Source organism: Brachionichthys hirsutus, chromosome 4 (genome assembly GCF_040956055.1).
Source record: "Brachionichthys hirsutus isolate HB-005 chromosome 4, CSIRO-AGI_Bhir_v1, whole genome shotgun sequence".
Lineage (NCBI taxonomy): Eukaryota > Metazoa > Chordata > Actinopteri > Lophiiformes > Brachionichthyidae > Brachionichthys > Brachionichthys hirsutus.
Window position 1 is genome coordinate 10489082 of NC_090900.1, and position 27541 is coordinate 10516622.

A 27541-nucleotide genomic window follows, 5' to 3' on the forward strand; every position below is an offset into this window, starting at 1 on the left:
GCTAATGAGATTTGTGCGATTTACTGTTATTTTAATGCCATGCCTTATTCCTCTACTCTGACTTGGAGGAACTTGGTTGAGCACAAATAATTGTATGAGAAATGGAAAAAGAAATGTGAAAGGGGAAGAGATACGGGTGGGAGGAGTCTAGTGAACATTAAAGAAAACTGTAGGGCTGATGATGAGAGTAGATTGAGGGTATTTCACGTTACTTTGTGGATCAGAATAAAAAGAAACGAGGACAGTAAATGTCTGTTTATCCGGTAGCAGATATACTTGATCTCTCAAGCAAGCAAAAAGAAAAGAATAAAGAACCAACAAACTTAGGCTTAGTAAAAGGGGTTACTCATGTTAAGCATCAACATCTATTCTAGCCTATCATTTTTATTGATATGCTGACTAGTACAACCTGACACAGTTCTATATTATCTCAAAACGTCTAAGCGGTGCAGAACATTTCTGAATTCCAGGTTTCATTGCACATAAACTACAACTTTACAGTAAAATGAACAAAAATGGAGAAAACAAAATATGAGAGCGGTGAGAGAGAGCAAGAAAAGAATATACCACTGAATGAGTAAACAACCGTTTGACCTTAGAAAAACTGTCACACTTCACGTGTTACTTCATCGAACCCCCCCCGCAAAAAAAAAAAATGTTTCAGAAGGAAACTGAAACATGTAGGAAGAGAATGATACCGAGTGGAAAAGATGACGGTGAGAGAGGCAGTAAAATAGAAAGCCATGGGGGGGTGCCCGTCTGTGCTCTGATTGGCTGCTGCCTCCCCCTCGTAGAGTCTTGAGGCTGATCGAGGCTCCGCAGCTCATCCACAGACGCAGCAGCGCAGCGCAGCGCGGCCGGAGTGGCGTTCACTGATGCGGGTTGTGCTCTGAGCCGTGCCGCTGAGACCCGGAACACTTTTTCTGTTTACAGCGGAGTGATGCTGCTTTGACTGCGCAGCGGAGGGACTGCCGGGTGTCGCCGTGTCGCTTCACGCACGCGTTCAGAAGGAAAGTCTCAGCCACTAACGGGCTGTTGCGCATATTTCTTTCTTTTTTTTTTTTTTTGCGCAAAGGATACGAGCGCCGGGACTGCTGCTTGTTGAGGTGAGGTGTAATTATGCGTGCGTTCAGTTTGAGTTTTTAAGCAAGTGTTTGTCTGTACGCTCGGAGACACCGCTGCCTTTGGGAAATGCGCGCAGGTGGAAGGAGCGCACTTTATTTCCAGTCCAGAGAACGAGCCGTGTTTGCAGATGGATTAAAAACGGACTAAATGCTAATTGTTTGTTTGGATTAAAACTTTCCAAGTATTCTTCTTCTTGAGATTATGACATTTCAGATGACTTTACTACCCTGACAGTGCTGGGCATTGCTTTACTCTCCAGAATCACAACAAGCCATAATGATATCCAAATAGTCAGGCTTGAGTTTGTAGCTTTCTTTTTGCTTTCACCCCTAAAGTATATCCTAGTGATGGGATTTCTGAAATCGGCGTCAATGGGCTATTTTTAACCCCCAATACCTTCTGTCTATAAGCGGATTCCCCCCCCCCCCCCCCCTCCCAGCCTCTCCTCCCCTGCAAGATGCTGAGGGATCAGTGAGTGAAGTTAATCACCAGTAACTGGGCTGCACTCCTTGGCCTTTCGGGCCTCTGCTCTGTATTACAAGCATGCATTCCTCGCTGTGCCGACGAGTTAAACTTACTTATTGGTGATCTGGCAGAACTGTGTGAGGGTGTCTCCTCTGGAAACACCTGTGAGTTATTGATGGAGCACGATTGCTGCTGCACTGTGGTGTTTAGTCGTCGTTGCAGATAATTAGGGCTGAGGGATGATATAATACATTCAGAGAATGTGTGTTCAACTAAAATGTCCTGATGACTTTGAACCTGCAAAATGTCAAAATTGCTGTTTACAGAGAAATCTTCCCTGTCCAGACTTGAACACGCCCCCACCATATTTAACCTGCTTGCTCAAAGGTTCACATGTTGAAATTTGGGTGTTTGACATTTCCAGCATCCATTCTCATATTCCTCATCTGGAATCTGTGCCTCAGGCTTCTGAATATTGAGGGAAGAATTGAAGTCGCAGAGGTGTAGATTCTGCTGCGGCATCCCTCTATGCAGGATGTCTGCAGGGGAGGGGGGTGGTCCCACGGCTGTCAGGCACCGATGACGCCTGGTGACAGAGTCCGACACGAGAGCTGTGATTTTTACCACTTGGTGCAAATGCTAACCGATGACAAAGCATTCATGCCGGCATCAGTACCGGCATGAATGACACCCATCACAGGGTGTCAAATTATTTCTATAAATTTTTTAACCTTTTGGATCAATTTGCAGAATTGTGTGTGTGTGTGTGTGTGTGTGTGGGGGGGGGGGGGGGGGGGGGGTTATGAGAATCTTTACACTTGGGGAGGAGCAATGAGTCTGAAACCTTTAGCTGCGTGGTGTCGGTTTGTGCCGACGGACCGAACGGCAGGTCAGAATGGCTGCTAAAGATGAAAAGGCTCTGGATCAGAGGTGAACCTACCCTCTCTTTTCAGTTCTGTCACTTCCTCCTGAGGTATGGTGTCCGTACTTGAAACAGAACTGTGTTTGAGAGACTGTGAAGACGTAGCTGTGTTTTGTGTATGGTACAGCTCCTCGGTAGGATCGCAGCCCTACAGTACAGTATATTTTTACTTGCTATTCTTCAACCTGACCACACACCAGTTTGAAACGCCACTGCCAGCCCAACCTTTATTTAGTCTATACTTCCACTATCCCACTGTGGCCGGTTCACCCTCTTGTGCAGCCACTCAGCTGCCTCTCACCCTCGTTTCCTCAAGCCACGGGCGAGTGAGATTCCTCATGCCTTTTAGTGTTTATGCAGGGGAGGTGATTCACTGCTGGTCCCCAAAGTGTCTCACAATCAGTCCCCCCCCCTGCTGTAGCCCCTTCTCCCTAACCCAGTTCAGGAAAGACACAATAACTCTTTTTTTTGTGTGTGTATGTGTTTCTTGGTTCTATTTCTGTGAATTGTATTTCTCAAGCCACTCTATGGGAGATGTTTCTTTCATCTTTGCTTTGACCTGTGCATTCTTTGCGGTTGGAGGAAGGGCTTTAGAAATGTCACCGGGTGGGAGGCTTTAGCAGTAAACGAGTGTCTGGCTTCTTGTGTTAACATCCTGGTCTACCCTTTTTCTGCGTGTTCAGACCTTTTTCCTTTACAGCCCCTGAACTGCTGATGGCCGCTCGTTGCGAGCATCCATTAACATTGCGGCAGGGCGGGAAGAGCCTCTGCTGGCTCTATATATGTCTATGAGCTTTTTTTAATGGAAGCAGCTCAACCCACACATTTGGAGCCCAAATTTACCTGCGAGCTTGTGTCACTGAAGGCCCTAGCTGGAAGGTACTTTCACATAAACAGCAGGGGTTTAGCTCCCAATGTGACGTCTGCCCATTTGGGGACGTTTGCTGCTGTTTAAGCTGCTCTTTCAAAATTTCCCCACCCTCCAAAAAGAGAAGTGTTTTGACATTTCCATGACCTTTTAACTTAAAAGTCATCCCCACGCTTCACCTCCACACGCTGCACATAATCAGTGAAACACTGACTTCTTTCAGTTTCACTACAAAGTTGTCTGAGTACTACTTCACAGTGTAAATATTGGGAAGGAGGGCAGAACTGATCCTCCAGTATACCATGGGTGAGCTGGAGTCAGCTGGACCGACTGGCATGTGATCGCCAGTGATACATAGAAATTAAAGTTGCAACAGAGCTATCATGAGTATAAAAAGTGGGTTGGGTTTGAGTATTTAAAGAATGATGTTGTTTAAAAACAATTTTTGATTTAAAAAAGAAAAGAAAAAAGTCATTGGTTTTTGCAAATGCAGTTCAGCTTTTGTTTTAAGCAATAATTTGTACATCAAGTAGCAGCTCTTTAGCTTTATTCATGAATGAGAAGAAACAGACAGAAATCTGAAAATCTGTTTTTAAATCCAAAGTAAGTCCAAAGCAGGCTTCATTTTACACGTTGTGACAGATGGCTTCACACAGAAATCCAGCAAGGCTGGTAATTAAAGCCGCCCATTCAACCAAAACTCCCCCAAACAGCCAGGCTGTGGCATTTCGTTTGTTTACGCGCAGCCGCCGCGCAGCCAGCGAACACGCTAAAACAACAGCAGTGTGTTGAGTTTGCCTTGTTTCCCGTGGACTTGACACACGACGTGCCCACCACAGCCCGTAGCAGAACCATAGCTCGGCGAGACAGACACCTGGAAGCCAAACGGAAATCGATGCCTCAGTTGTTGCTGCTTGTGAGCATCTTTCCCTTTGTTTTTCTGATTCTAGTGGAGGCTGCAGCTGACATGTGAGAGCAGAGTAGATGGGAATAGGCACTCTTGGATCGAGTGCAGTGCTGCTGGCGTTTTTTTTCTCTTTGCACCAAAATAAATAAATTCTAATAGTAGCTTTTTTGCCAATAAAATAAAACTTAATATTGATTTTTCTTCCCTTTCTTTTTTGAATGCAATATTTAGAGCTCCCTTTTGAAGGAAAGAAGAAGTAATGTTTGACTTAAATTAAGCAGAACGAGCAAGAGTATCAAAAATGGCTGTAAAGATTAGGGATGCAGAACCTGATCTGCAAGAGCTGGTGTGACAGGGGAGACGGAGACGGACGGACAAAGTGCATCGTCTGACCTCCTGCTGCCTTCTGTCTGAAGAAGTTTCTCTGCCTTTTTAAGCCCTCCTTTCCCCAGAAGCAGGAGATTAATCCAAATACCGGTAGTTTGCCTTCTCAAAATATAATTGGTGCGCAGTGATGTCACAGCACTGCAGATTAAATCAACTTCATGCAGTGCTGGATTTGATCAGCTTTAGTTGTTGATCTAATGTGTTCTGCCATGTCAAGTAAGGCGAGTACTGACCTGGGTACTGATCCCCGTATATATATATATATATATATATATATCATATTTTGTGCTATGAAGTTATTGTAAAGTCAATCAAATATCTAAGAAAAAGTAATCTACAAATTATCAATAAACATCCAACTAAAACAAACCCACCCCTTCATGGGGTGAAGTAAAGCCAGTTTGCGGGATGAGGGGTGGGGGTTCCATTCCAGCTCGGAAAAGTGACTGACACATGCCAAATCCTGAATCACCTGCTGCCGATGCGACCATTGTAGCCCTTGGTGTGTGTGTGTGTGTGTGTGTGTGTGTTTTGTACAGTAGATGTCCGTTTGTACTTGGACATGAGAGACCGCCAGTAAACAACTTTGTTGTACATCACTGCTAAGAATAAGAACTTTCAAGGGAAAAAACAACAACCCCTCAGTTAAAATAAATGTGATTTTTGAACACTTGATTTTTATTATCTCTCCATCACACTCGTGATCTGCCTGTGTCTCCCTCTCTGGTGAAGCCACATGGTGCAGCAGATGCTCAGGCTGCTGCGCTCTGACTCTTCACACCCGCCTTTCTCATGGAAATGGCTATGGTTGTCTGGCTGAATAATAGAAATGGACTCGGTGTGCACACGTGCATTATGGAAGGGGCCGGCATGTGAACACGGGAGGGTGGATGGTTTCCCTCGTGTCGCTGGAGGTTCAGCTAATGAATAAATAGGATTTGTTTTGGTGTTTATATAAGGCTATAAGGCTGTGTGTTCCTACAAAGGCAGGCAGAAATGTTAATATTAACAACTATTAAATGTTACAGAGTTCTATTTCTCTGTTCTGATGGCAGACGTTATTGCTACAATGTCAGGTCTGTGTTTTTTTTGTAAGCTTCCTCTGCGAAACAGAGTACCCTAAATGTATTTGAAGTACTTGTGGCAGTGTGGCCAGGTGCAGTTTGTTCATCCTTGGCTTGCCTGTATCCGCCTCTGGCAGCACAGCAATGCATCAGCCTGAAAGGTTTCCTGACTCGGCAGGCAGCCATGGGACAGCGTATTGTCAAGGACGTAGGGGCGTGGAAGACTGTGACAGTGCGTGGGGGGTGGGAGTTTCGCCTCCTGCAATGACCCTTGGCCGTCCATCCCACACCCCCCCCCGAGAGTGAAAAGGCTCATTGTGTCTCCCCATCCATAAGACTGCCTGGCATGGATTGGAGCCGGGGTGCCAGGTTCAGAGGTCAGGAGGCTGGCAGAGGACGGGGGTTACGAGCCTCGCTGTGAGGCCCAGCTTGAGTATCAGATGTTAGATTGAGGTCATAAAGAAGGCCCGCACGTCTTTAAATGGCAGTTAAGGGGTTAACAATTCATTCACCCATGACTATTCTTCCTCACAACATCCAAGGTTACAGATGTGGAACCCTTTTGTACTCGCGATGTTTTGTGATATATGCCAGTTGATAAATTGTACTTTTATCGTCTGTCGTAATGTACCTTGCATCATGACATGATTTGTCTGTCTCTCTCTCGCTCTCTCTCTCTATCTCGTACACACTAAGGCTAGGCGATAATGATATATGATACCATATTTTTGATATGAAAAATCTTTCCAAATACAATTGCACACAATAAGTGTCGTATCTTTATCAGCATTAAACACGCACATTGCACATCAAGTGCTGCTCACTACGGTAAAAAAAAAGTGAACAATGTTGTCTTTAAATATTCCAAATAAAACAAAATATGAATGAAATTTCGTTATAGAATATTCAATTACATCAAAATATCATAAACTTCAAAACTAAAGTGTTCACTGCAGTTTGAAAGTTACAAATAAAACATAGAAAAACTTGTCATAATATTCTTTATAAATGGCTGGGAACAATATACCTTATACCAATATTCAATATGGCACACACACACACACACGCTATCTCATTGTAGCACATCTTTGATAGTCTTTTTTTTAATGAATTGTCCTGCTGGTGGTTTATGGGAGAATACCAAACGTGAAATCTGAAATCTTTTTCAATTTGGTTATTTCCAGCACTTATTACATATGAGGTGAGATACATAATTGGTCATAAATAGGGTTCACTTCACTTCACTTCACTTTTATTGTTCTGTCCCTCGGAGGGCAATTTGGTTTACAGCAGTTCTACACACTTTCTTCAACATTTAAGGGACATGTAAGACAAGAGTTACGTTTAAGGGACGTGCAAGACAAGAAGTTTTGGGATCATGTAAGACAAGAGGGACATGCGAGACAAGATTTCAAAGTTTTCTCTCCACAGCCTTCTGAAGATGATGATGAATATATTTATTAGATAGAATGTTAGAGTACAAGTACAGTCACACAGTAGCATGTATTACAGTACAAATAACGTCAAACATCCTGTCTAAGAGGAGCATTCCAGTCAGCCACATGCATATCAAAATAAACTAAACCCAAACCCCAGAAAGGATCCAGAGGAGGAAGGACTGCATCCAAACCATTTCCCAGACAAACCTTCACCATCTGTATTTGTGTCTGAGAGCTATTTTGGATTCGTTTCGCCACCCTGCATCTGTGTCTGTGGTGAAATATCTATCGGAGAAGAAGCTGACTGTTCCCATGATTGTTCCTTCTGCAGGACAACATGCCTCAGACGCCACCATTCACAGGGCAGCTGAACACCAGTGGCTACAACCAGAACCTGTACCAAACCAAGGAGGAGGGCTACCCTGGCCTCTTTTACCACGACAACAACCTAGTATCGGGGTCCCTGGAGGCCCTCGTTCACCACTTGGTCCCGACTGCGGACTATTATCCAGATGTGAGTATCAGTTCTGTTACATTTCACTCTTTTATATCCCTGGTGTTTACTCTCCTCTCCAGTTTCATCAAAGGAAGGAGGTAAAGCTTTCTTTTATTCTGTTTGAGAAGTTCTGGAGCTTTGAGATGAAGTCATTTTCATTTTCATTTTCTCTTTGGTTCTTTTGTCTCTTTTCGACTCTGTACATCAGGGAATAAAAGTTTCAACTCTCTCTACAGTTTTCTGTTTCTATAGGTTATTGCTGAGGCATCACTCTACTTTCAGCTTTGATTTCCTGTAGCTTTGAAGCCCACTGTCAAACTGGAACAATCCTCTTTCAATAAACATACTTTCTTCCCTCTCCGCAGAGGACGTACATCTTCACCTTCCTGCTGAGTTCGCGCCTCTTCGTCCGCCCGTACGAGCTCATGATGAAAGTATGCCACCTGTGCATGGAGCAACAGCGGCTCAGCGATCCTCAGGCTGACAAGGTACGCACAGCAAAGAACCCTTTTTAACTTGAGCACAGGAGTTCATTGTAATATTGGATCCCGACAGGGCTCTCTGCTGTGACCCAGGAGTCATTGCCTGTGTGTTTATCCTGCATTTTCAGATGAGAGTCAGAAAGATTGCCCCCAAGGTTCTCCAGCTTCTGACAGAGTGGACGGAAACCTTCCCATACGACTTCAGGGATGAGAGGATGATGCGGAGCCTGAAGGAGCTGACCCACCGATTGGCGAGTGGAGACGAGGTCAGTCCCGGGTATTTTATTTCTTCACTCTACGCATGGTGGGGCATGCAATGAAGAGGTTCCTCACATGAAATGATAGCAGTGCCAGAGGTTTGCCTTCTGATTAGCTCCGGTGCTACACAACAAGCAGAGTGCTGCTTTGGAGATGGCACATGTGAGCCAGCTCTTTGCTGATAGCGGTGGAGGGAGGCTCAAAACACAGACATGTCAAAAAGCTTTCCTTTAACCAGTAATGGGTATAACTAAATGGGTCTTTCGTGCTTTACTGCGTGTTTTGCAATGATAATGTTGGATGTACTTCAAAATATAATGAGCTTTTTCTTCAATCACAACAAGATTCATTAACATATGTAAGCAGTTTCTATGTAATCCTGTTCAGAATCAAGCAAGGGAAAACAGGTTGTTTTTGTTGCAGATATGGTTTTTCTTTTGCCATTATTTTGTGCAGTTAACTAGTTAGGTGTCTTTTCATTGATTGATATTGATTTATCAATTGGCTATATTTAGCCTCCAAGAGCTCACGTTTTCACCTGCTTTGGTTTTTGTTGGTTTGCCTGTTGGGGTCGAACGTACAGTATGTGGCAGGAAAGACGCAGTTTTATTAATGTGGATCTGAATTTAAGGAATGCAGGCTTTTCCCCCTTTTACTTCGTTATATTGTGAGGTTAAACCCTTTTCACTTGACACAGTCATGTCAGTCATGAGGATGCTGAGGAGGACCCTCTGACTAGTCCATCCAATGAAGGGAAGCAATAGGAGAACAATCCAAGACGGAGAACAAGCTGTTAAAGTCTAAAGAGCTCAGGTGGCTGATCAGCCCTGCATTCCCTTCATCTTGCTCACATATTCGTGCTGTCGACTCAAAAACCTGCTTATTTATGCTTTGAGTTCGATACTGGTTCCTCACTGAAACAACCACAGCACTCTTGGAAGGAGTTTGGGTCCAGAATAGAAGCCCCAAACATCTGGTCAAAGTTGTGTCCAGACCACACTCAGAACTTTCCACGACCTTGATCTCCGTAGTAAGACTGTCATTATGGATGTGGGCGGATATAAAGGGAAGCAACAGCCAAGAAGAAAACAAGTGCTGAGACGTTGACCTGCCGGCACAGATCACTTGGCTTTTTCCTCTTTATTATGAAGTTAGGTTGATTTAACAGAGTTCATATTATACTACCAGATGGATGTCAGAACATCTGATATGTTGGGGACATAACATTGTATTTCCTGTTCCAAACGGTGCGTACACAGTACCATTTAATGATAGCTGTCCTGTAGAAATGTTCATTTGACAATTTTTGCCTAAATGGTAAAATAGAAATTCATTAAATGCTGTGCAAATTATATATTTTTAGCATGCCCATTGTTTGAGGATTACTTGCACATGCTTGGCCAAGAGAGTAAAATTCAAATTTTTTCTTGTTTGTGTGGCAGTTTATCTTTGGCTCACCAATTTCTGATGTGGACAATTCAATAGCAATGACCGCGATTAAACAAAAGTACAGTCCGGGCTGTTATTTCATTAAATTAATTTGGTCAAAGTCTAATTTGCTTTGTGTGAAACCCAAGAAATGAAAGACTCAAGCGTTTACAAAGTGTTAACTTTTTAGGAAACCAATAGATGGTAATGAATAAAATAATGCAATAGTAGAGGTCTAAAAGCTTTTGATTCAACTTGAACTGGTCTGGAGTGAAGGGGCCATTTGATCTGAACTTGTTATAAATTATTTTCTAATTTCTTTTACTGCTCAAAAATTAGATTTTCCCGAACAAAAATACGGTGAAACGCTATTAGTTGGCAGGTACGCACACGCTGTCATGGTGACGTGTACTCAGCAGCTCTGCCAGGGCTGGTAGGGTAGGGAACCGATCCACCCCCTTGTTCATATTGCCAATGTTTTTGATGAGTAAATGTGACCCCCCCCCATATTAGGGAATGTCTGGCATGCTTTGGATTCCCGAGATCTGTGACTATATTTGACCAACATTGGCCCGTCCTGTTTGTCGAGAGGACAGAAGCTACGGCAGATGGCCGACTCTGAAGTAGCAACTAGAGCCGTTTCCACTGGTGACACCCCACTGGTGTCCAACTGTGCAGGACTGTGGTCAAGCTTTAGTTGACTTTAGACGGTGTTTACACTGATATCACCATGTAGAACAGGCGTGAACTGTCCCCTAGCATATTCTGGGAGGCCGATGATTGCTTTGCTCCGCCAACAGCCCCAGGAAACAAAGATGATCAATTCAAGATTGAAAACTGAAAAAGTATCAGATCATCACATTTTAGAAGCAGTGTGATATAAACAGATCAATCAACAAATATATCAATACATAATAATAATTGATCATAGTCCAAAATTCTGGTACCAGAATTTATTTGAAAAGATGTCTGCATCCTGGTCTCAGGAACATCCAGACCTCCACTTCTATTTGGATCCTCATTCTATTCCCACAACCCGACGTTTCTCCCGTGTCCCTGTCTCTCAGCCTGTTGCTGAAACCGCAACATCCACAGAGCCACGGTCGATCAGCTGACATGTGAATGTGTCACTTCATGCGCCATCACACCCATCACGGTCACGTCACCAGCAGACGGATCCATTAGCTGTGCCATGGAAAGTGAATTTCAGAAATGTCCTACGCTGGTTATTCCCAACAGAGGGATGAACACCCCCCCCCTCCCCCTTTGTTTCTTCTCCCCATGTGTTGCGTCTAAAACCCAGCTTGCAGGAAGGGGCGTGGCTTTCGAGGAACGGTTTAGCCATCTTATTTCACCTGCATTTATAAACGCATCTACTCTGTGCTAACGGAGACGCTTCGCCACCTTAGAGACCTTCTTATGTAACGTCTTTGCCAAGGTATGTCAGTGAGGGAACAATTACCTAACAGTGGCCTGTTCGTGATACCAGGGGAATGTTCAGAGCAGGACCACCGCTCCACCTCTAGAACCTGAGAGGCCTCAATGAGCCCGGCAGGAAGAGGCTCCCGTCACCTTTAACCCTCGCAGTGCCTGACCAACAGGATGTTTTTCTGCAGTATTTCTCAGGGTAACACATTTTGCGTGTTGTTGTGTGGTTTGTTCTAACATCTGGCATCGGTTTACAGCAGGTTCTGCTGACACGCAGTCAACATGTCTCTCTTGCATTCTGTTGCGATTGCTGTCACAGAAGTGGTTTGGGTTTAACCCAAAATCCGTACAGCTGAGCTAAGCACTGTTGCCACACACACGCTACTGAATCTCACGCGCCGCTGTTGTTCTTGTACCTTCATGGACTATGGGTTGGACATATAGCAAGCAGAACACCACAACATTTTGGGAAGATCTAAACATTTTCTTTAAAAGTTTTAATATTGTGATATAGTTTCTTCTTTTTATTTTTTTTTTATTTATTTTTTTTTTAATCTAAAAGGGTCTTTTGAACTGTGAGACAGTTGTGCAAAGATGTTCACAGGAGATGTTCCTTGTCTGCCCATCAGGTGTACAGGAAGGCGCTGGGCCAGATGAGCCAGGGCCTCATCAGGAGATTGACTGTTCTCAGCCAATACGAGGAGGCGCTGGCCAAGATCAACACCACAGCAACCGAGCGGCTGACCGCTCTCAAGGCGAAGCCGCAGGCGGCCATCCAGAGAGACATGCTGTCCGTCTGCAACGATCCGTTCACCGTCGCCCAACAGCTCACGCACATAGAATTGGTGAGAGAGGAATGCAGATGTGACAATTTCTCTACAAATTTTGTTTATATAAAAAAAAAGTATTAAGATCCATCATTTGTTGTTATTTTCATCAGCCCTTTTTTATTCATAAAAATTACATATTCCATATATATATATATATATATATATATATATTTCACATTACTTACTCAAACTGAAACCAAATTATGTTTTTAGTGTTTCCCTCCAACGACCAATTAAAAATAATCTGGCCGGTGATTTCTACTCATGTCAGCACATAGGCCTAAAAGAGTATGACCAGATCAATATTGGAAAGGAGAACACGTGAGAGATGGGAGAGTTGACGGATTAGAATTCAGTTTGGCAGTGGAGGTGAATGGGATGCTGCGGCTCCTTTCATGGTTGACCTACCACGCCGTTGCTTTTTAAACAGAGGTGTTTGACCACAACATTGTGTTCATTTAGATTGTCATAAGCAAATTATTCAATCTGACAAAGCCAAGGTTAAAGGGTTTTATTCCTCGATCAAAAGGTAAACCTTGGTTTGCCTGGTTTGTTTTGCAAGAGAAGATGTCAATAAAGGTTGTTGGGAACAGAGTTTTCATCTGCTGCTTCTGCTGTCATCCGAAAAACCATGCCCTACTGCAAGAATGCATCACAAAGCATGACCATCCATCCATCCCTCTCTCTCTCCATCCATCCCTCCTGATTAATGCAAACCCCTGCAGAGCATTAATCAAGATCCAGCAAACTAAAAGCTGTTACATGGAATTGATTTATTGATTTATTTTGACTTCCTTTTCAGGAGAGACTGAGTTACATCGGACCCGAAGAATTCATCCAGGCCTTTGTCCAGAAGGACCCTTTGGATAATGATAAGGTAACATCTGCATGCTTTTTGAAGTCACCACCAACCATTGCCGTATACGAGATGGTGAGATTCAGCCCTTCAGCGTTCTAATTCTGGCTGAATTCCTGTGTGCAGATGTGATTTATCTCAGTGTGGTGAGGGCTAGAAGTGAGATGACCTGGCTTCTCTTCCAGACCGGTGTGTTTACACATCACACAGTCATCGCGCAGGTCAAAGTGAGGGCAGGGGATTTCTTGACAGTACCAAATATAGCCAGCCACACAATTTCCTCAAATCATCCCGTTGTCATGGCTTGGATGGGCATGCGTGTGCCTCATCTCCTAGCAACCGCTTCTGCCATGGGTTTGTTTTGGGAAAAGGGTGTGTGAGTGTCTGGTGATGAGTTCTCTTGTCTGGCGTTCGGCTGCTAGGCAACAGGCCCCTTTTTGGAAGTGAGGTGATGTGGGGGGTTAAGGCAGCCTTTGTGCCTCGGGCTAGCCTGTCTCCTACCCCCAATGAACAACATTGAGAAGACGGGAATAAATCTGTGTTGGTGCATGAGTGTGCTTTTGAATGTGATGCGTCCCCTGGCAGGAAATTCAACATGGGGGGTCAGTGGCGTAAGGCCAAAGGAATGTTTGGAATTAGATCAAGAGGATTGCACACAAAGGGCCAGCCTGCATAATGAGAAAAACGTTTGCCACTATTGTGTTTCTAGAAGAGGAGTGAAGCTGAGTGTGATGTACCGGCCCGCTTAGACGAGACTTTGTTTTTATGCTCAGTGATGCCGTGAAGAGGGAGAAGAAAAGCACATGTCGGCTTTGTTTTTTGCTTTGCGTTTAATGTAAACGCTAATAGAAAGCCTGTTGTCATTGCAGAGTGGCTTCAGTGATCACAAGAAGGCCAGCAACCTCGAAGCTTATGTTGAATGGTTCAACAGACTCAGTTATCTGGTGGCTACAGAAATCTGCCTGGTAAGTAATGAACAGGAGGCCAAGTTCACTCTAATGGAAATCCTCTTTGATTTGCAAGGGCCCAAAAAAAATAAATACTTCAAAGGTGATAAAAATGTTAATATTTCAAATACAATTAAAACATTCCTTGCTTCATAATTGACTTGAAACATTAATTGGTTATTAAAATAGTTTGTTGATTAAAAAGCAATCAGGATTTGAAACCTGCTGCACACAGCGTGAGGCAGATTCAGCTTCAGTGTGAGATGCAGGAAATTAGTGCAAAGATATCGTCACCGTGGTGATGTTCAAATCATTTATTTGGTCTAACTAAAGTATAGATATATTCAGGTTTCTACAACATCAAGCAGATAAATCTGCTTACATTTTCACAGTCGAGAATTCTTTTTTTTACCATTGATTGTTTTGTTTTTTTGTATCCGGATCACTCTCAAAATTTGATGGGATATAAATTGGACCAAGACCCATTTTCCAATTTTTTTTAATCAAGATCCATCCAGCAGTTTTTCCGTAATCCTGCTAAATGCAATGATCTGGATGAAATTTGGTGGTAAGCTAGAGGCCCCCACCCTACATGACTGTGTCAAATTCGGTCAATAATCAAGAGAGATTCAGGGACAAATTTTGAAGCTTCATTGACTGCAATGTTAACGAACATTTCAAAGGGATCCATAATCCAGGATCTCTTCTGGATCATGGCCAAAATGTAATCATCTGTTCCTGGTAACATTCCCAACATCCCCTGAAAATTTCACACAGGATCCGTCTCTAACTCTTTTGAGTTCTCTTGCTAACAAACAAACAAACCAATTCCTGTGATTACATCACCTCCGCATTAGCAGAGGTAATAATAATTTAAAGCTTATAATGTTCAACTAGAACTTAAAAGGGATTTAAGAGCAACAATAAACCCAATGCAATTGCGCATTTTCCATTTATCAAGCAGTGCAGTCAGTCCTGAGGGCTTATTCAGTTCTTTAATGTTCTTCATTTTGTTAACAGCCTGCGAAAAAGAAACACCGAGCTCGGGCCATCGAGTTCTTCATCGACGTGGCTCGCGAATGCTTCAACATCGGCAACTTTAACTCCCTCATGGCTATCATATGTAAGTTTTTGTTCTTTATCCTAACAAGGAATTCTTTCCAGGAGTAGACATTCATTTCTAATGAGTTGAGATGATTAAATCCTCTCCGTTGCCGGGTCGCGGATCGTGCTGGAGCCCATCCCAGATTTCATTTTTTGTTAATTAAATATTCAAAATCCAGGAAAATGATTTGATCCAGATCCATTCTTGCACAAAGCATTTCCTTCTGGGTAAAACCAAGCAGTGTCCCCTCATGGCTTCGTGTCGGTTCATTGCCAACTTGTTTAATGTACGTCTATCTCTGATGCAATCAACTTTGCAGCAGAGGGAATGGGTCTGCTTTTCATGCAGGTAATTGTTTCATTAGAATTTGCTCACTGGAGGGGAAACACAAGTTTTTTCTCTTGGCATTAAGGAGTTGACACTTTATTGCGTGTATTTACAGTAATACTCTCATACATGTATCGTATTTTAAGCTCATACAAAGATGCTCCTGGCCTATTTTGTCTCCGTCTGTTGAATGTGTTTCCTGATATCAGTACTGCACTAATAATGTTGCTATTAGGCTAATAGTTATTCATCTAATTCTAATGAATTGCAAAAACATCATGATCTGATCTATTTAATCTGGTGGAGAAACTGACTGATGAACTCTGAAGAATTAAACCTAATTTTAGGTAGGCAGAAAATTGTAAATGCTTTAATGACACATTTTTAGATTTCCTTTTCTTAAACATTTGTTCAGATGAAGGTCAAATGAGCAGATGGTTATTTGCAGAACAGAGAGTTTCAGGATTCACTTTGGTTGCCAGGGGCAACAGGACAAACCAAGTTGGCAGAAGGTTGACCTGTTAACCATATGCAAATATATTATTTAAAATATATTAGATTATATTAGTTCAAGTAAATCTAACCAGGTTACATACAGATCAGTTAGAGCCTTGCGGCACCTCAGACAGGTCAGAGATTGTGGATGCTGGGGTCTCGCCTGGAGCTTAGAGGAGAGGGCATCTGGTCATCCTCACAGGCCTGAGGGTGGAGTATCACAGAGGGAGGGGGCAGCTGGATAAGGACTCAGAACAAACTATCCAGGCAGATGGTCAACACTGACCAGAGAGAGTGTGAGCACACGGGGGAGGAGGGGGGAGGCGAAGATTGGATGAGGAGGGGGGGCTAGAGGAGAGTGGCGTGAGAGGACATTGGAGTGCCAGCTGTTCTCTGTTTTTCTCCCCTGAGAGACACGGAGAGCCCCAGGCAAATGTCTCCTCCACCAGCCTGTCCTCGGAGACAGCCAGGGTTGGACAGTGTGTCAGTGATGTAATTAACGGGTAGTACTACTCGTCTTACTCGGCTTTAGTTGTATTGGCCAGGAAGGTGCAGAGGATTTGGTTTGCATGCTTCCGGTTAATATCTCTGTCCAGAATGAGAACAAATCCAATAGAGATGCAAAGTTCATTTAAAGCTTACGGGAAAATAGAAAACCTCCATTTATCCATCCATTATCTTGTAAACGAGACGACTTCAATCGGTGTGTGTGAGCAGTTTGGAAGCACTGCTTACACACACCGTTCACACCATGTCAAGTTTAGTGTTGAGTAGATTGAATTTCCTTTTTTGTATAAAAGAGCGCCGGTCTGAGAGAATGTTTTTTGTGTGTAATTTGAGTGGAATGGCCCTTTAAAGACGACACCTGGACGCTCCTTCAGTGTTTTGTCTTTCCTTTTGGGGCATTGTGTTGGTGATGAAAGGAAGATGTCAACAATACAATATATTAATGTCCTCATAAATGGGAAATGTGTGTCCCAGTGGTGTGACCACCACAGCCAACACCTGTCCCCCCACACACACACACACACACACACACACGCACACACACGCACACACTCTGCTGTCTGTTAGTAAATGGGGATGTTTTGTCACACCCTGTTGTGTGACTAATTCTTTTTGGCCCTGCACTGCTGGGGTGTCATGTTTTTAGTCAGTGCTGTTGTGGAGCTCTGTACACAACGGTTTGTGCCTGCGCACGCACGCACACACGCACACACGCACACACGCACACACATATTGGGTATTACCATATTGGAAGCAGAGCTCTGGAAGGGTAAACGAGGTGTGTATTAACGCCATTGTTCCTGTGGCCTTTTCCTTTGCTTCATCAGATGAGACAATGATAGAAAGAAAGAGGAAGGTGGGGTTGTTAAAGGATGACTACCATGGGGGAGGTTTAGGTGTGCGTGTGTGTGTCTGTGTGTGTGTGTGTGTCTGTCTGGCTGAATGGGGAAAATGGCATATGCTAATGCGATCGTGTTTGGGTGCTTTCTTGGATGCGTGATCTCTCTCTTATTGCCTTCTTTCCTTGTTCTTGTGTCCGTGTTGCAGCTGGGATGAACATGAGTCCTGTGTCTCGGCTCAAGAAGACCTGGAGTAAAGTGAAAACAGCCAAGTTTGACATCTTGGAAGTAAGTTTGTCTGAAAAGATTGAAATGTTCTATTAGATACAGTCATTCGACCCATTACGTACAATCAGCAAATAGAAAAGGGAGTGCCTTGTTTTGTCAGCGAGTTGTTGGGTCGAGTGTGATGAGGAAGAGGAAACGCTCACACAGATTAACACCGTCAGAGCTGACACCCCCCCACCCCCACTTTATAGCAGTATAATGGAACATGTAAAGCCACTGGATGAAGCATCCTGCATCTGCTGATCGGACCCCCTCCTTCGCTGCGGTACCTAAGGAAACACTGCAGAGAAGATGCTGCCTGAGCCCAACAGGTCATTCAGTCGACCCTTTCAAAGAGGAGATCTGAGGCGGAGACCTCCAGTGTGATCTGATCACACTGAAGCTCAGTTCTTCCCTTCATGTCTCGCCAGAGTTCTTGTGTTCTCTCTGTCACACATACTGTCACAGCTTTACTGTGCTGATGAGTTCCTTTCGCCCCAGCGTGTGTTCCCGTGGGCCTTATTTGAGATTTACTTTCTCATAATCTGAAGTTACGGTGCTGATGGGTTTGTTTGTGGTCACAGACGCCGCGCCATGTCACGTCACTGATGGTGTGTTAGGGGTTAACATTTGTGTAAAGTATGGAGAAAATTCATTTTCTCCGTTAATGATAGTTTGGCTCCTTTTGAATCAATCTTTTGCAGGAAAATGTCATTTTCTCAGCAGCAACTGTGGCAAAACGAGTCATTGACAATTTGAAATCTGAAAATCTGATTTCTTCCATCAATGAAATCAGAGTTGAGCTCATCCTTAAACTTCCGCTGTGTGTTTTCTCTTCACAGCACCAGATGGATCCTTCCGGCAATTTCTACAACTACAGAACGGCGCTCAGAGGAGCCACACAGAGATCGATCACCGCCAACAGCAGCAGGGAAAAGGTGAGGCCTCACCCGGCAGCCCCAACTGAACACAACATGCATTCTGAATGAGAGGATGATAGTTTATGCGGCGGAGTAGTACGCATAAATATGAGTAACGTGCCGCTCTGATCCTGTCTGAATGTACGCAAATTAAATGTACACGCTGACATTTAAAGTGCAGCTTTGAAAAATAAAAGTTGAGCTTCTTCTAGCGCTTCCCTCCCCAGGTGGAAACCGGGTTGAGGTTCGGATGATTCTAGTCTAGGTCTGATGCGTCGCTAAAGACTTAACAGAACAAACACAAACGCTCTGACCATCAGCGTCGGTGACGCATGTTGCAACAGCGACCCTCTGCAGTTCTGTAAAAAGGTTGAGGTGATTATCTCCCCGCCTTTAACTTCTTACAGTGTAACGTTGAATCTGGAGGAGACAGGCCAAAGCCTGGGTCCGATTATGTTATCGTCTGGGAGCTGCGCCCTCATCGTGATTACAGCATCAGCAGCCGTGAACATGAGCGCAGCAGACTTGGACGAGGGACGAGGTTGCGTAAGACGTGTGGGCCAGAGGGGACGCTGAGGTTGTGATACGAGAGGGTCGAAATACAACCAGGGTCAAAGCTTCCCAACAAACATGTTTGGTTCTCCTAACCGAGGGAGGAAAAGACAACTCCTGCCAGACCACACGGCGTTCTCGGCCCTGACCCGATCTCGGCGCCTGTGCCAGACATGAGTGGTTAGTTTCTCCTCGCACAACAGATTTTTAATATTTTTGTGAGTGAGTTTTTTTATGGAGACTGAGTGTACCATGAATGTGTGTCTGGCCCTCTGAGGTTTGTGGGGGATGTTTTCTAAAACGCAGAAATGCAAACGCACTCGGACACGAGGTCAGGGTCATGAAGCGGAAAGTTCCCAAGGATTCTGGTATGTTCTTGCCCCCGTGTCCTCTCCTTGTACGGAGGAGAGGCTGTTGACGATCTCCTGCAGGCATCCACGGCGCTGTCGACTTTGTCAGCAGCGCCAGTGTTCACACTCCATCACAATCTGACAGAGATGCAGTTTTAGTTCTTTACTGTCAGAACAGGAAGAATAAAATCATCTGACGTTAATGAACTTGAATGAAATGACATTTTAGTAAAAGACCAAACAGCTGGACGCTCAATGCTTCACATGTTTGTGTTGCAACAGCAAATGCTATTCCACAAAGTAGAAAGTAGAACATATTTCAGTTTGTTACATCAGTAAAGATTCATTTGGGTGGCACAGCCAGAACCAGCGTTTTACAGCAGCACTAAATGAGCACTGAGGATAAAGATGCTGTTCATCAAGGAAAGTGTGGGGGGGGGGCAAACAGACCTAACATACCTGGCAGACATAACTGGCTTGGTTTCTAGATTTAAAATTGTAAACCTTTTACTTTTTTCTTCATCAAATAATAAATCAATACAGACAGAAGGCTTAAGGATAAAATATTTTCTATACAATATATATTCAAAAAGAAACATTAAGTCATAAAAAATATAAATCTGGGCGGTGTTACTGCCAATTTCCTTTGTGGTTGCTCTAATTATTGCCGCGGTGCGAGCCCTGCTGCCCCTCTGGCTCCAGATGCGTCCAGCTGTGAACTCGACTTCCTCTCTGCTCCTGTTGGGAGCTTTTCATCTGAAAGCAGAACATGTGTGTTCAGGCATGACACCGGTTTGGATCACGCGTGTTCCAGTAAACATCCTGGCCCTCCAGACCCCTGAGAGTGTGTAACTGCAGCAGGTGCAGACGTTCAACCGACAAGCGCAAGTCAGTTCAAAGGAGATCGGGGATCAGATGCATTCACTGGCTGGGGAGAAACGACTCGACTGAAGGGAGAGCAAGTTCAGAGAGGGTGCGTGAGGTTTAAGGACGGCCTCTGACTTGTTCTGTGTGCGGTTCTCCTGCTAGCATTTCATCTTTTTAGAAACCCTGCCGGCACAAATAATTCAATAGCATTTGAGGATGTTTTGGGACTTCCAGGAAATAAGGCTCTTGTGTAGGTCACTGTGCCACATTCCAGGTATCTCCTGAAACTCTGGGAGTTATAGTGGTGTTTATTCTTCACTCATAGCACCAGATCCAAGTCAGCTGATGGTAGAGTCATTGCTGGGAAAATCCCATCAGCGCATAGTGGAACCAGTAGCCAGGTGCTTCTTCTCCACCCTCCACGCCATCAGTATCTGTTGGTACTGAGACACGTGGCATCCTGAATCAATCTGAGGGTGGAGATGGATGGATTAAAGATGGATCTCTACAGGGGGATTCTCCTCTGGAAACTCCCCGCTGGTCGCTGTTCTCTTTTTTTTGTGTCCTCAGTAATTATTTTAGGTTATAGGTAAGAAATGAAAGTGGCTGGGTTTGTTTTGATGAAACTCCCCGTAGAATCGGATCATGGGACGATGTGTTGCGGGCAGGAAATGAACATCATGAGATGTTCCCTGTCCTAATCCTCCCTTTGAATCTGTGTTTCTAAGGAGTCATACAGGAATACGCCTCTTGATCCCAGCAGTGAACACTTCTTCTTTTGGCTCTCTTGCAGATTGTCATCCCTTTCTTCAGTCTTCTCATTAAAGACATTTACTTCCTGAACGAGGGATGTGTCAACAGGCTGAAGAACGGCCACGTCAACTTTGAGGTACTTATTTTTAACTCGGAAGGTGTTTCCCCACCAACAGATTATCTGACTCCTCTCGTCACAGGGGTTCCACCGCCTGGTGACGGACCGAGTGCCATTTATTTCCACTTCTCTAAAGAGTGTTGGAAAATGAAGAAGTGGGACTTGAGGGTTATTTATTTCAGCTGTGTTTCCACAAGTGTTCCACTGGTCTCAGCTTTATGAATCAGACACTATTTTAAGGGTTCTACCCTGGGAAGCTTTTTCTGTCCTGCCCTCTGATGACTTTCACACGGAACTGACGCTGAAACGCTTCAGAGCACGTGTTATAACCACAGCGTAATGCGTCAGGTCGCTGTGTTAAGTACAGCCCTACAACCTGAGGCCGCATAACAGTGATAAATGGAACACCGGCTGCTTGTATGGAGCATATTATATATATCTGAATATTAACACGTTAAGCATCTGTTTTTTACTTTATTCCAGAAATTTTGGGAGCTTGCAAAACAAGTCAGCGAATTCATGACCTGGAAAAAAGTGGAGTGTCCATTTGAGAAGGATCGCAGGATTCTGCAGTACCTGCTGACGGCGCCAGTGTTCACAGAGGATGGTGCGTTAATCAATCCAGAAATGGTTTACTTTTAGGAAACGTTTTGCTCACGTTCAGATCTTTGTCTGCAATAAGCAGGTGGCTTCATGTTTAACTGGGTAATAAAGTTAATACTAGGGACCTCCAGATCAGATTATTTTGACCCCAAGTCCGAGTCATTTGATTTTGAACCGATACCGATACCGAGTCCCGATCCGATACTTCTTTAATACATAAAAAAAAAACGGATCCAGGATGCCCCTTATTTTTTATTTTATCATCTTATTTCAGCATTTAACTCTTAAACAGCACTTCTGTGGCGTTGCTTGAACATTCAAGTAAATTTAAATAACGTACTTTTTTCACTTTGGACTTGGACTCACTAGCGCAACAGGAAATATTAAATACGAATATTTAAAACAGGTTTTAAGTAATGACAATAACTATCCATATATATCCGAGTCCTGATCGGGAGCGAACTTCTGATTCCGATCGAGTCCGCAAGCTCGTGATTGGGTCCGCTTTCCGATCGCAAGCTCGGATCGGGACATTCCTAGTTAATACATTTATTTCCTCAAGGATTACAGCATTTAAAAAAGATGGAAGGCATATTAGATGAGCTAACGTTTGTATCCTGAATCAAACGCAGACTAATATTTAGCAGTACAACAGGATGGGTTCTATTTGTACTCGGCCTCTCCTCCACACCTCCTGCTATCTTACATGCATGCAGCGCTGATGAGCTCTATCTAATGGTCCCCATCAGTCGTGTGTCTCTGCCTCCTGCTCTTATCGGCTCTTATCAGAGCGACACAAGAAGGTCCGTCAGTCTCTCCTGACTCTGGACTCATCCAGCTAATCAGCGCCTCTAGGGCCGAAGCCGTCCTCCGTGGGCGACGGTGAACATCCTGCCGTCGGCTGGAAGTAAACACAATTAAGAGAACTTGTGGGGATGCAGGTTCATTTGAGCTTGACGTGAAAGGAAATGACTCCTCCAGTGAAACGGCCAAACTCCATTTAACGCTCCACTGCATGAAAATGACAGGAAAAATGATTAAAAGGATCAGATCAGGTTTCAATTTCCTTTGACGCCATTCCTTTTCTCGTTGCAGCATTGTACCTGGCCTCATATGAGAGTGAAGGCCCTGGGAACAACATGGAGAAGGACAGATGGAAGTCTCTGAGGTGTGTATGACACACACACACACACACACACCCTCGTGGTCTTTTAATCACGGCTGTCGCGTCCCGCCTCCCTGCTAACCAGGGAGACCCTGAGGGATGCAGGTCACACACCGAATCTGACCCGCCCACTCTTCAATAAACGTCTTAAACACACACACACAATTCTTTGTCGCGGCATCGCTTTCACAGACACGCACAAAATATATCAGTCATTTTCACTCAATTGCATCCCTCTGCACTAACGCATCATCCCCGTGTTCGGACAGCACCGTGCACGTAGGAAGATGGATGAGGGGAAAGCTGTAGACGGGCGAGCAGAGCCCCAGAGAGCTGACGGCGGGTGTTTCCTCTCGCTTCAGCATCGCTCACTCAAGTTTAATCGACACAAACGGAGTCTAGAGACGTTCAGTTTTTCTGTTCTGATCATCCAGACATCATGAGGTCTTTGTGATGCATCACTTCCGGTGATGTTTTTTTTTTTTTTTTTAACTCGAGGGGGAAAATGATCCAATTTATAAACTAAATGGCAGGTCTGTGAAAACGTGTGACTTTGCAGCCTCAGAGTAGGATTCACTACGCGCAGCTGATTTAACTTTAAACGATTTAGCTTTCTGTCTTCTGGACGTCATCCGTCAAAATATTTTGCAAATGTTTCTTTTACAATGTTTCTAGAATATCTAAACATTAGAAAGAAAATAATCTGAAATCTCAGTTTTGCTCGCGTTTTATATATTCTTATATGGATCAGTGCAGATTAAATTAGTTACCGGTAGATTTACTCAATATCTTAGATTTATTGGTTTAGCTTCAGCATTAGAGGAAGCGCCCTGACATCTTGCATTGTCAAGAACCCCTTAGAATAAACCACACCAATCCCCATCATTTAAAATGACAGCTGGCAGGACTGCACATCCAGTCTGGACCTCTGGTGGGGGTAACGGCCGTGTTTTCATCTGTCCACAGATCCACGCTGCTCAGCAGGGTCTAAAGAAGAAACCAGAACGATGACGACCCCGACAAGCGAGCTGCGGCCATTAAACATCGTGGTTGTCCAAAGGAAGTATCCCTGTGTTGGAAGGGAAATTACAATCTCTACTCTGGCTGGCGAGGACCTCTGAAATCCCCCCCCCCCTCCAGCATCAGATTTCTTTTCAGCTCTGCTTTTCCTTACACTCTTTCTCCTTGTGCTGTATATTTCAGAACAGCTCGTTTTGCATCTCTTTGTATGACTTTGTAGTCGTTTTTCTAAAGAATGAAATGCAACGAACCCTCAAAGTAAAAGCCTCGGTGCTTTTCCTTGAAGCATTTCTCCCTGATAAAACTTCTGTGGGTTTAAATGCGCTCTGCGGGGCTGTTTGTTCCCCGACTGAAGCTACAAAGTTAGCTGCTGGTTGGCTAGCTCGACAGAATTGCTGGTTCCAGCCGGCTTCCTCAATATGAAGACATTTTCCTCATCACTGTTCTCATGCAGCTAATTGTGTCTCCTTCCTTCTGTACTATGCCGAGGATCTCTTTTGGTTTCTGAAGGTTTTGTTGGTTGTGATGTGTAAGAAGAAAAAGAAGCACTGGCTGCTGCAGTTTAAATATGTTCGAGATATTTGTTTGTTTGTTGTACATAAGGCTTGTGACCCGCCCTTATCTTGATTTATCCTTGACACCGTCGAGGATTAAGTAAGCTTTGCATCGCTGAGCTTCAGCCAAAGTGTTTCTCGTGTGGTTGAACAGCATCTGAAACTTCCTACCCTCATCTCACAGATGCAGGAAATAGGTTTCGAGGAGTTGATGGACACTCCGACAAGTACTTCATGTGAAGCATATGGACACATTTAGCAGTGAGCTTGTATGGAAGGTGTGAGGATTGATGGTTGTTTCCCGTCGTTCCTGATAATCAGTGTTAAACCAGCCCTCTGCTGTGGAGATAAGTCGCCCCCTTTCACCTGCCCTGATAGAAGATGAGTATGGTTATGCTGCCCCCTTGTTGTTGAGTTGGAAAAGTGAATGGGCTCGTTTGCTTGAGTAAATTGATTTACATTTTTATGTTTTAAACCGACACATGCTAAATATTATTCAGTTTTCCTGTTTATTAAAGCTAAGGTTTCTACCTTATTTGTTTTATTTATGAATAGTGTAGTCCTCATTGCCAATAATTACCGTTATTTAATTTTTACTAGATGCATAAGATGTTTGAGTAGTCCTTAAATATTGGCGTAATTATTATTTTTTATACAAGTTTGTATGAGATGCTTATTTTACAAAGGCATAAGTATGAGTATGAAGTTAAATATTTCGACTGATGTGTGCTTTGCCTTAACTGCTCGTCCCTCAACAAGTGATGTTGTGGTTTGTTGTGTACATTCTTTCTTTCTCCCAGTATTCATTTGTATTTGTTAAGATGGAATAGAGGAACTGTTTATAAATTAACTATCAGTTCATAGAAGGAAAAAATAAAAATGTGAAAAATATCAACTGACTGGCGTATATGGGTTGAATGTGGAGGGTTTTTATTTCTTTATTTTTTTACATGAGTGGGATCATGTGAAAAATTGTCAATAAAGCTTGGTGGAGCTTTCTATTCTAATTTTTATTGTGTTCACATGCTGCAAATCAAACTGTACTAAAAGTTGCAACAATGTTAAAGGATTATTATATTACAGATATCAGAAAGCTGGAGTACCGTACAACTTAAGAGAAATATAACATTACATGATTAACTGATGGGAATCCTCTAAGATCTAGTCTTTATACCTAACAAATAAAATATAGAAATGTGTTGACAAGGAATAAAAATTTATTCTCTGAGATCTCTTTTGTTCTCATACTATTTCACTTTAAAATGATATAGTAATTTTACGGAGAGACAAGGTTATAAAATGCGGTGTGCAAAAAAACAAAAACTTTCCCGTTACGTTTGAGGAAGTTCAATGAACGAGTTTCGGGCTAAATCTAACTGTAAAACAAAATACAGATTTGCCGCCATCGTGCGATCAAAATAAGGTAGTACAACTACCAGAGTCCATGACATTTGAGGCCGTAATAAAATGGTAAATGCTGTTAAAGGTGTTAAACAACATTTCTTAGCAGAGCTGTGATTTATTGGTGCTGCCACAATGACATCAAACTTAATGGAGAACATCATCGTCAGATGCATGAAGCGAGTACTGCAACACAAACCATGCTCCACTGACATATTTAAAACCACTGAAGTTAGAATTTGGTATTTAAAATAATAAAAATGATCAGGAGTTAATGTTGTACATAAATATGCTGTTATAAAATAGAACAGTTAAATACAATAAAGTAATATATTCTAGTTTACTGTAGCGTGTATAAGTACCACTAAACCATCCATCCATCCATCTCCTTGTAGACCAGACGACATCAATCATCTCGCCCACTGTGAAGTTGCTTAAACAGATCGTTCCATATATTTGTGTATTTCTCAGAACATCTGTGTATAATCCTCTTTAATGCTCAAACCCCCCTTGTGTCATCTGTCTTCTGCCATGTGACTAACTGCTGAGTTAGTGACAATCGGAGATCTGGTATATGCTGACTAGACTGAAGAAGGGAACGCTTCGTATTGTTTCGACGAGCTATCTGCCCAAGGTTGGAGTCTTCATGTCTGGGTGATTTGCGCACGTACACATCTTGTCTGCAGCCTGAGTGGAGACAAAGCATTTTCCAGTGTGTATTCCTGATTCTTCAGTTGCCTATGTTTGTCAAATCATTCTTCGCCTGGTGCTTATCAATAACACACCAATCAGTAGAAGTCAGGACAGAGCCACTCTGTTCTTCTTGACCTTACTCACGATATTCATGTGTATGCGTCACGCTTATAAATTGTGCGAGGACCAGGGGGAGGGGGGGTGTCTTGGTGAAGCCGAACGAAGCTAACTACTTGCGTCTCTCCATCCCTCCCGGCTGACAGCTGTCTTAATAAATCTAATAATCTACAGTTTTGCCTCGTTTCGTCTCTTCGGTGCAAGGCCTCTTTGGGTTTATTCATTTTAGACCCAACATTAATTGGTGCCGAAACCCGGGACCCACATCTGGACTGAGGACACCGCGTCTCCCCATTGAAGGGGACGGGCCTCCCCCTTCCGGCGCCGGCTGCCCGCCCGGACAACGGGTCCCAAGAACCAGGCTTGCATCGGGTGACTACAGGTATTGCTGGTATTTAATACGTAACATTTTTTCCAACTTACTTAAAAACAGGGAAGTGAAATTAAAGCAGGAAGTGTTGTGAGACTGTGCACAAACAGGAAGGGCAGAGGCCCATATGTAAGTCCATGGCTACTAAATAAATAATCCAGACGTTTAAGGAATTACAAGGTCTTATTAGGAGTAATTCAATATAATTAATACTTTTAAGTATAAATTAACGGGATCAAACGTCTGGGTACGAGTAAATTAACGGGATCGGTAAATAAATATTGTATTTGCTGGGATTATGTCCACACACTTCCAGTGGATCAGTGAATAAATATTATATTTACTATGATTATGTCCACACACTTCCAATGACGTTTAAGGAATTACAAGGCTACTAAATAAATAATCCAGACGTTTAAGGAATTACCAGGTCTTATTAGGAGTAATTCAATATAATTAATACTTTTAAGTATAAATTAACGGGATCAAACGTCTGGGTACGAGTAAATTAACGGGCCTTATTAGGAGTAATTCAATATAATTAATACTTTTAAGTATAAATTAACGGAGTAATTCAATATAATTAATACTTTTAAGTATAAATTAACGGGATCAA

The 27541-nt window shown here is 43.4% G+C and overlaps 1 protein-coding gene across 1 annotated transcript in view; it reads left to right on the plus strand.

Annotated features, from left to right (window-relative positions):
* rasgef1ba (RasGEF domain family, member 1Ba) overlaps positions 1–23899 on the plus strand; it is a 76178-nt gene extending 52279 nt beyond the window's left edge. The window contains exons 3-15 of the mRNA XM_068738326.1: positions 7509–7691; positions 8039–8161; positions 8284–8421; positions 11899–12114; positions 12902–12976; positions 13825–13920; positions 14923–15025; positions 17384–17463; positions 18285–18380; positions 20925–21020; positions 21486–21609; positions 22701–22773; positions 23737–23899. Coding sequence (XP_068594427.1) covers positions 7509–7691; positions 8039–8161; positions 8284–8421; positions 11899–12114; positions 12902–12976; positions 13825–13920; positions 14923–15025; positions 17384–17463; positions 18285–18380; positions 20925–21020; positions 21486–21609; positions 22701–22773; positions 23737–23761 — 1428 coding nt within the window. The 3' untranslated portion in view covers positions 23762–23899. The remainder of the gene's footprint in view (positions 1–7508; positions 7692–8038; positions 8162–8283; positions 8422–11898; positions 12115–12901; positions 12977–13824; positions 13921–14922; positions 15026–17383; positions 17464–18284; positions 18381–20924; positions 21021–21485; positions 21610–22700; positions 22774–23736) is intronic.
* The last annotated feature ends 3642 nt before the right edge of the window (positions 23900–27541 follow it).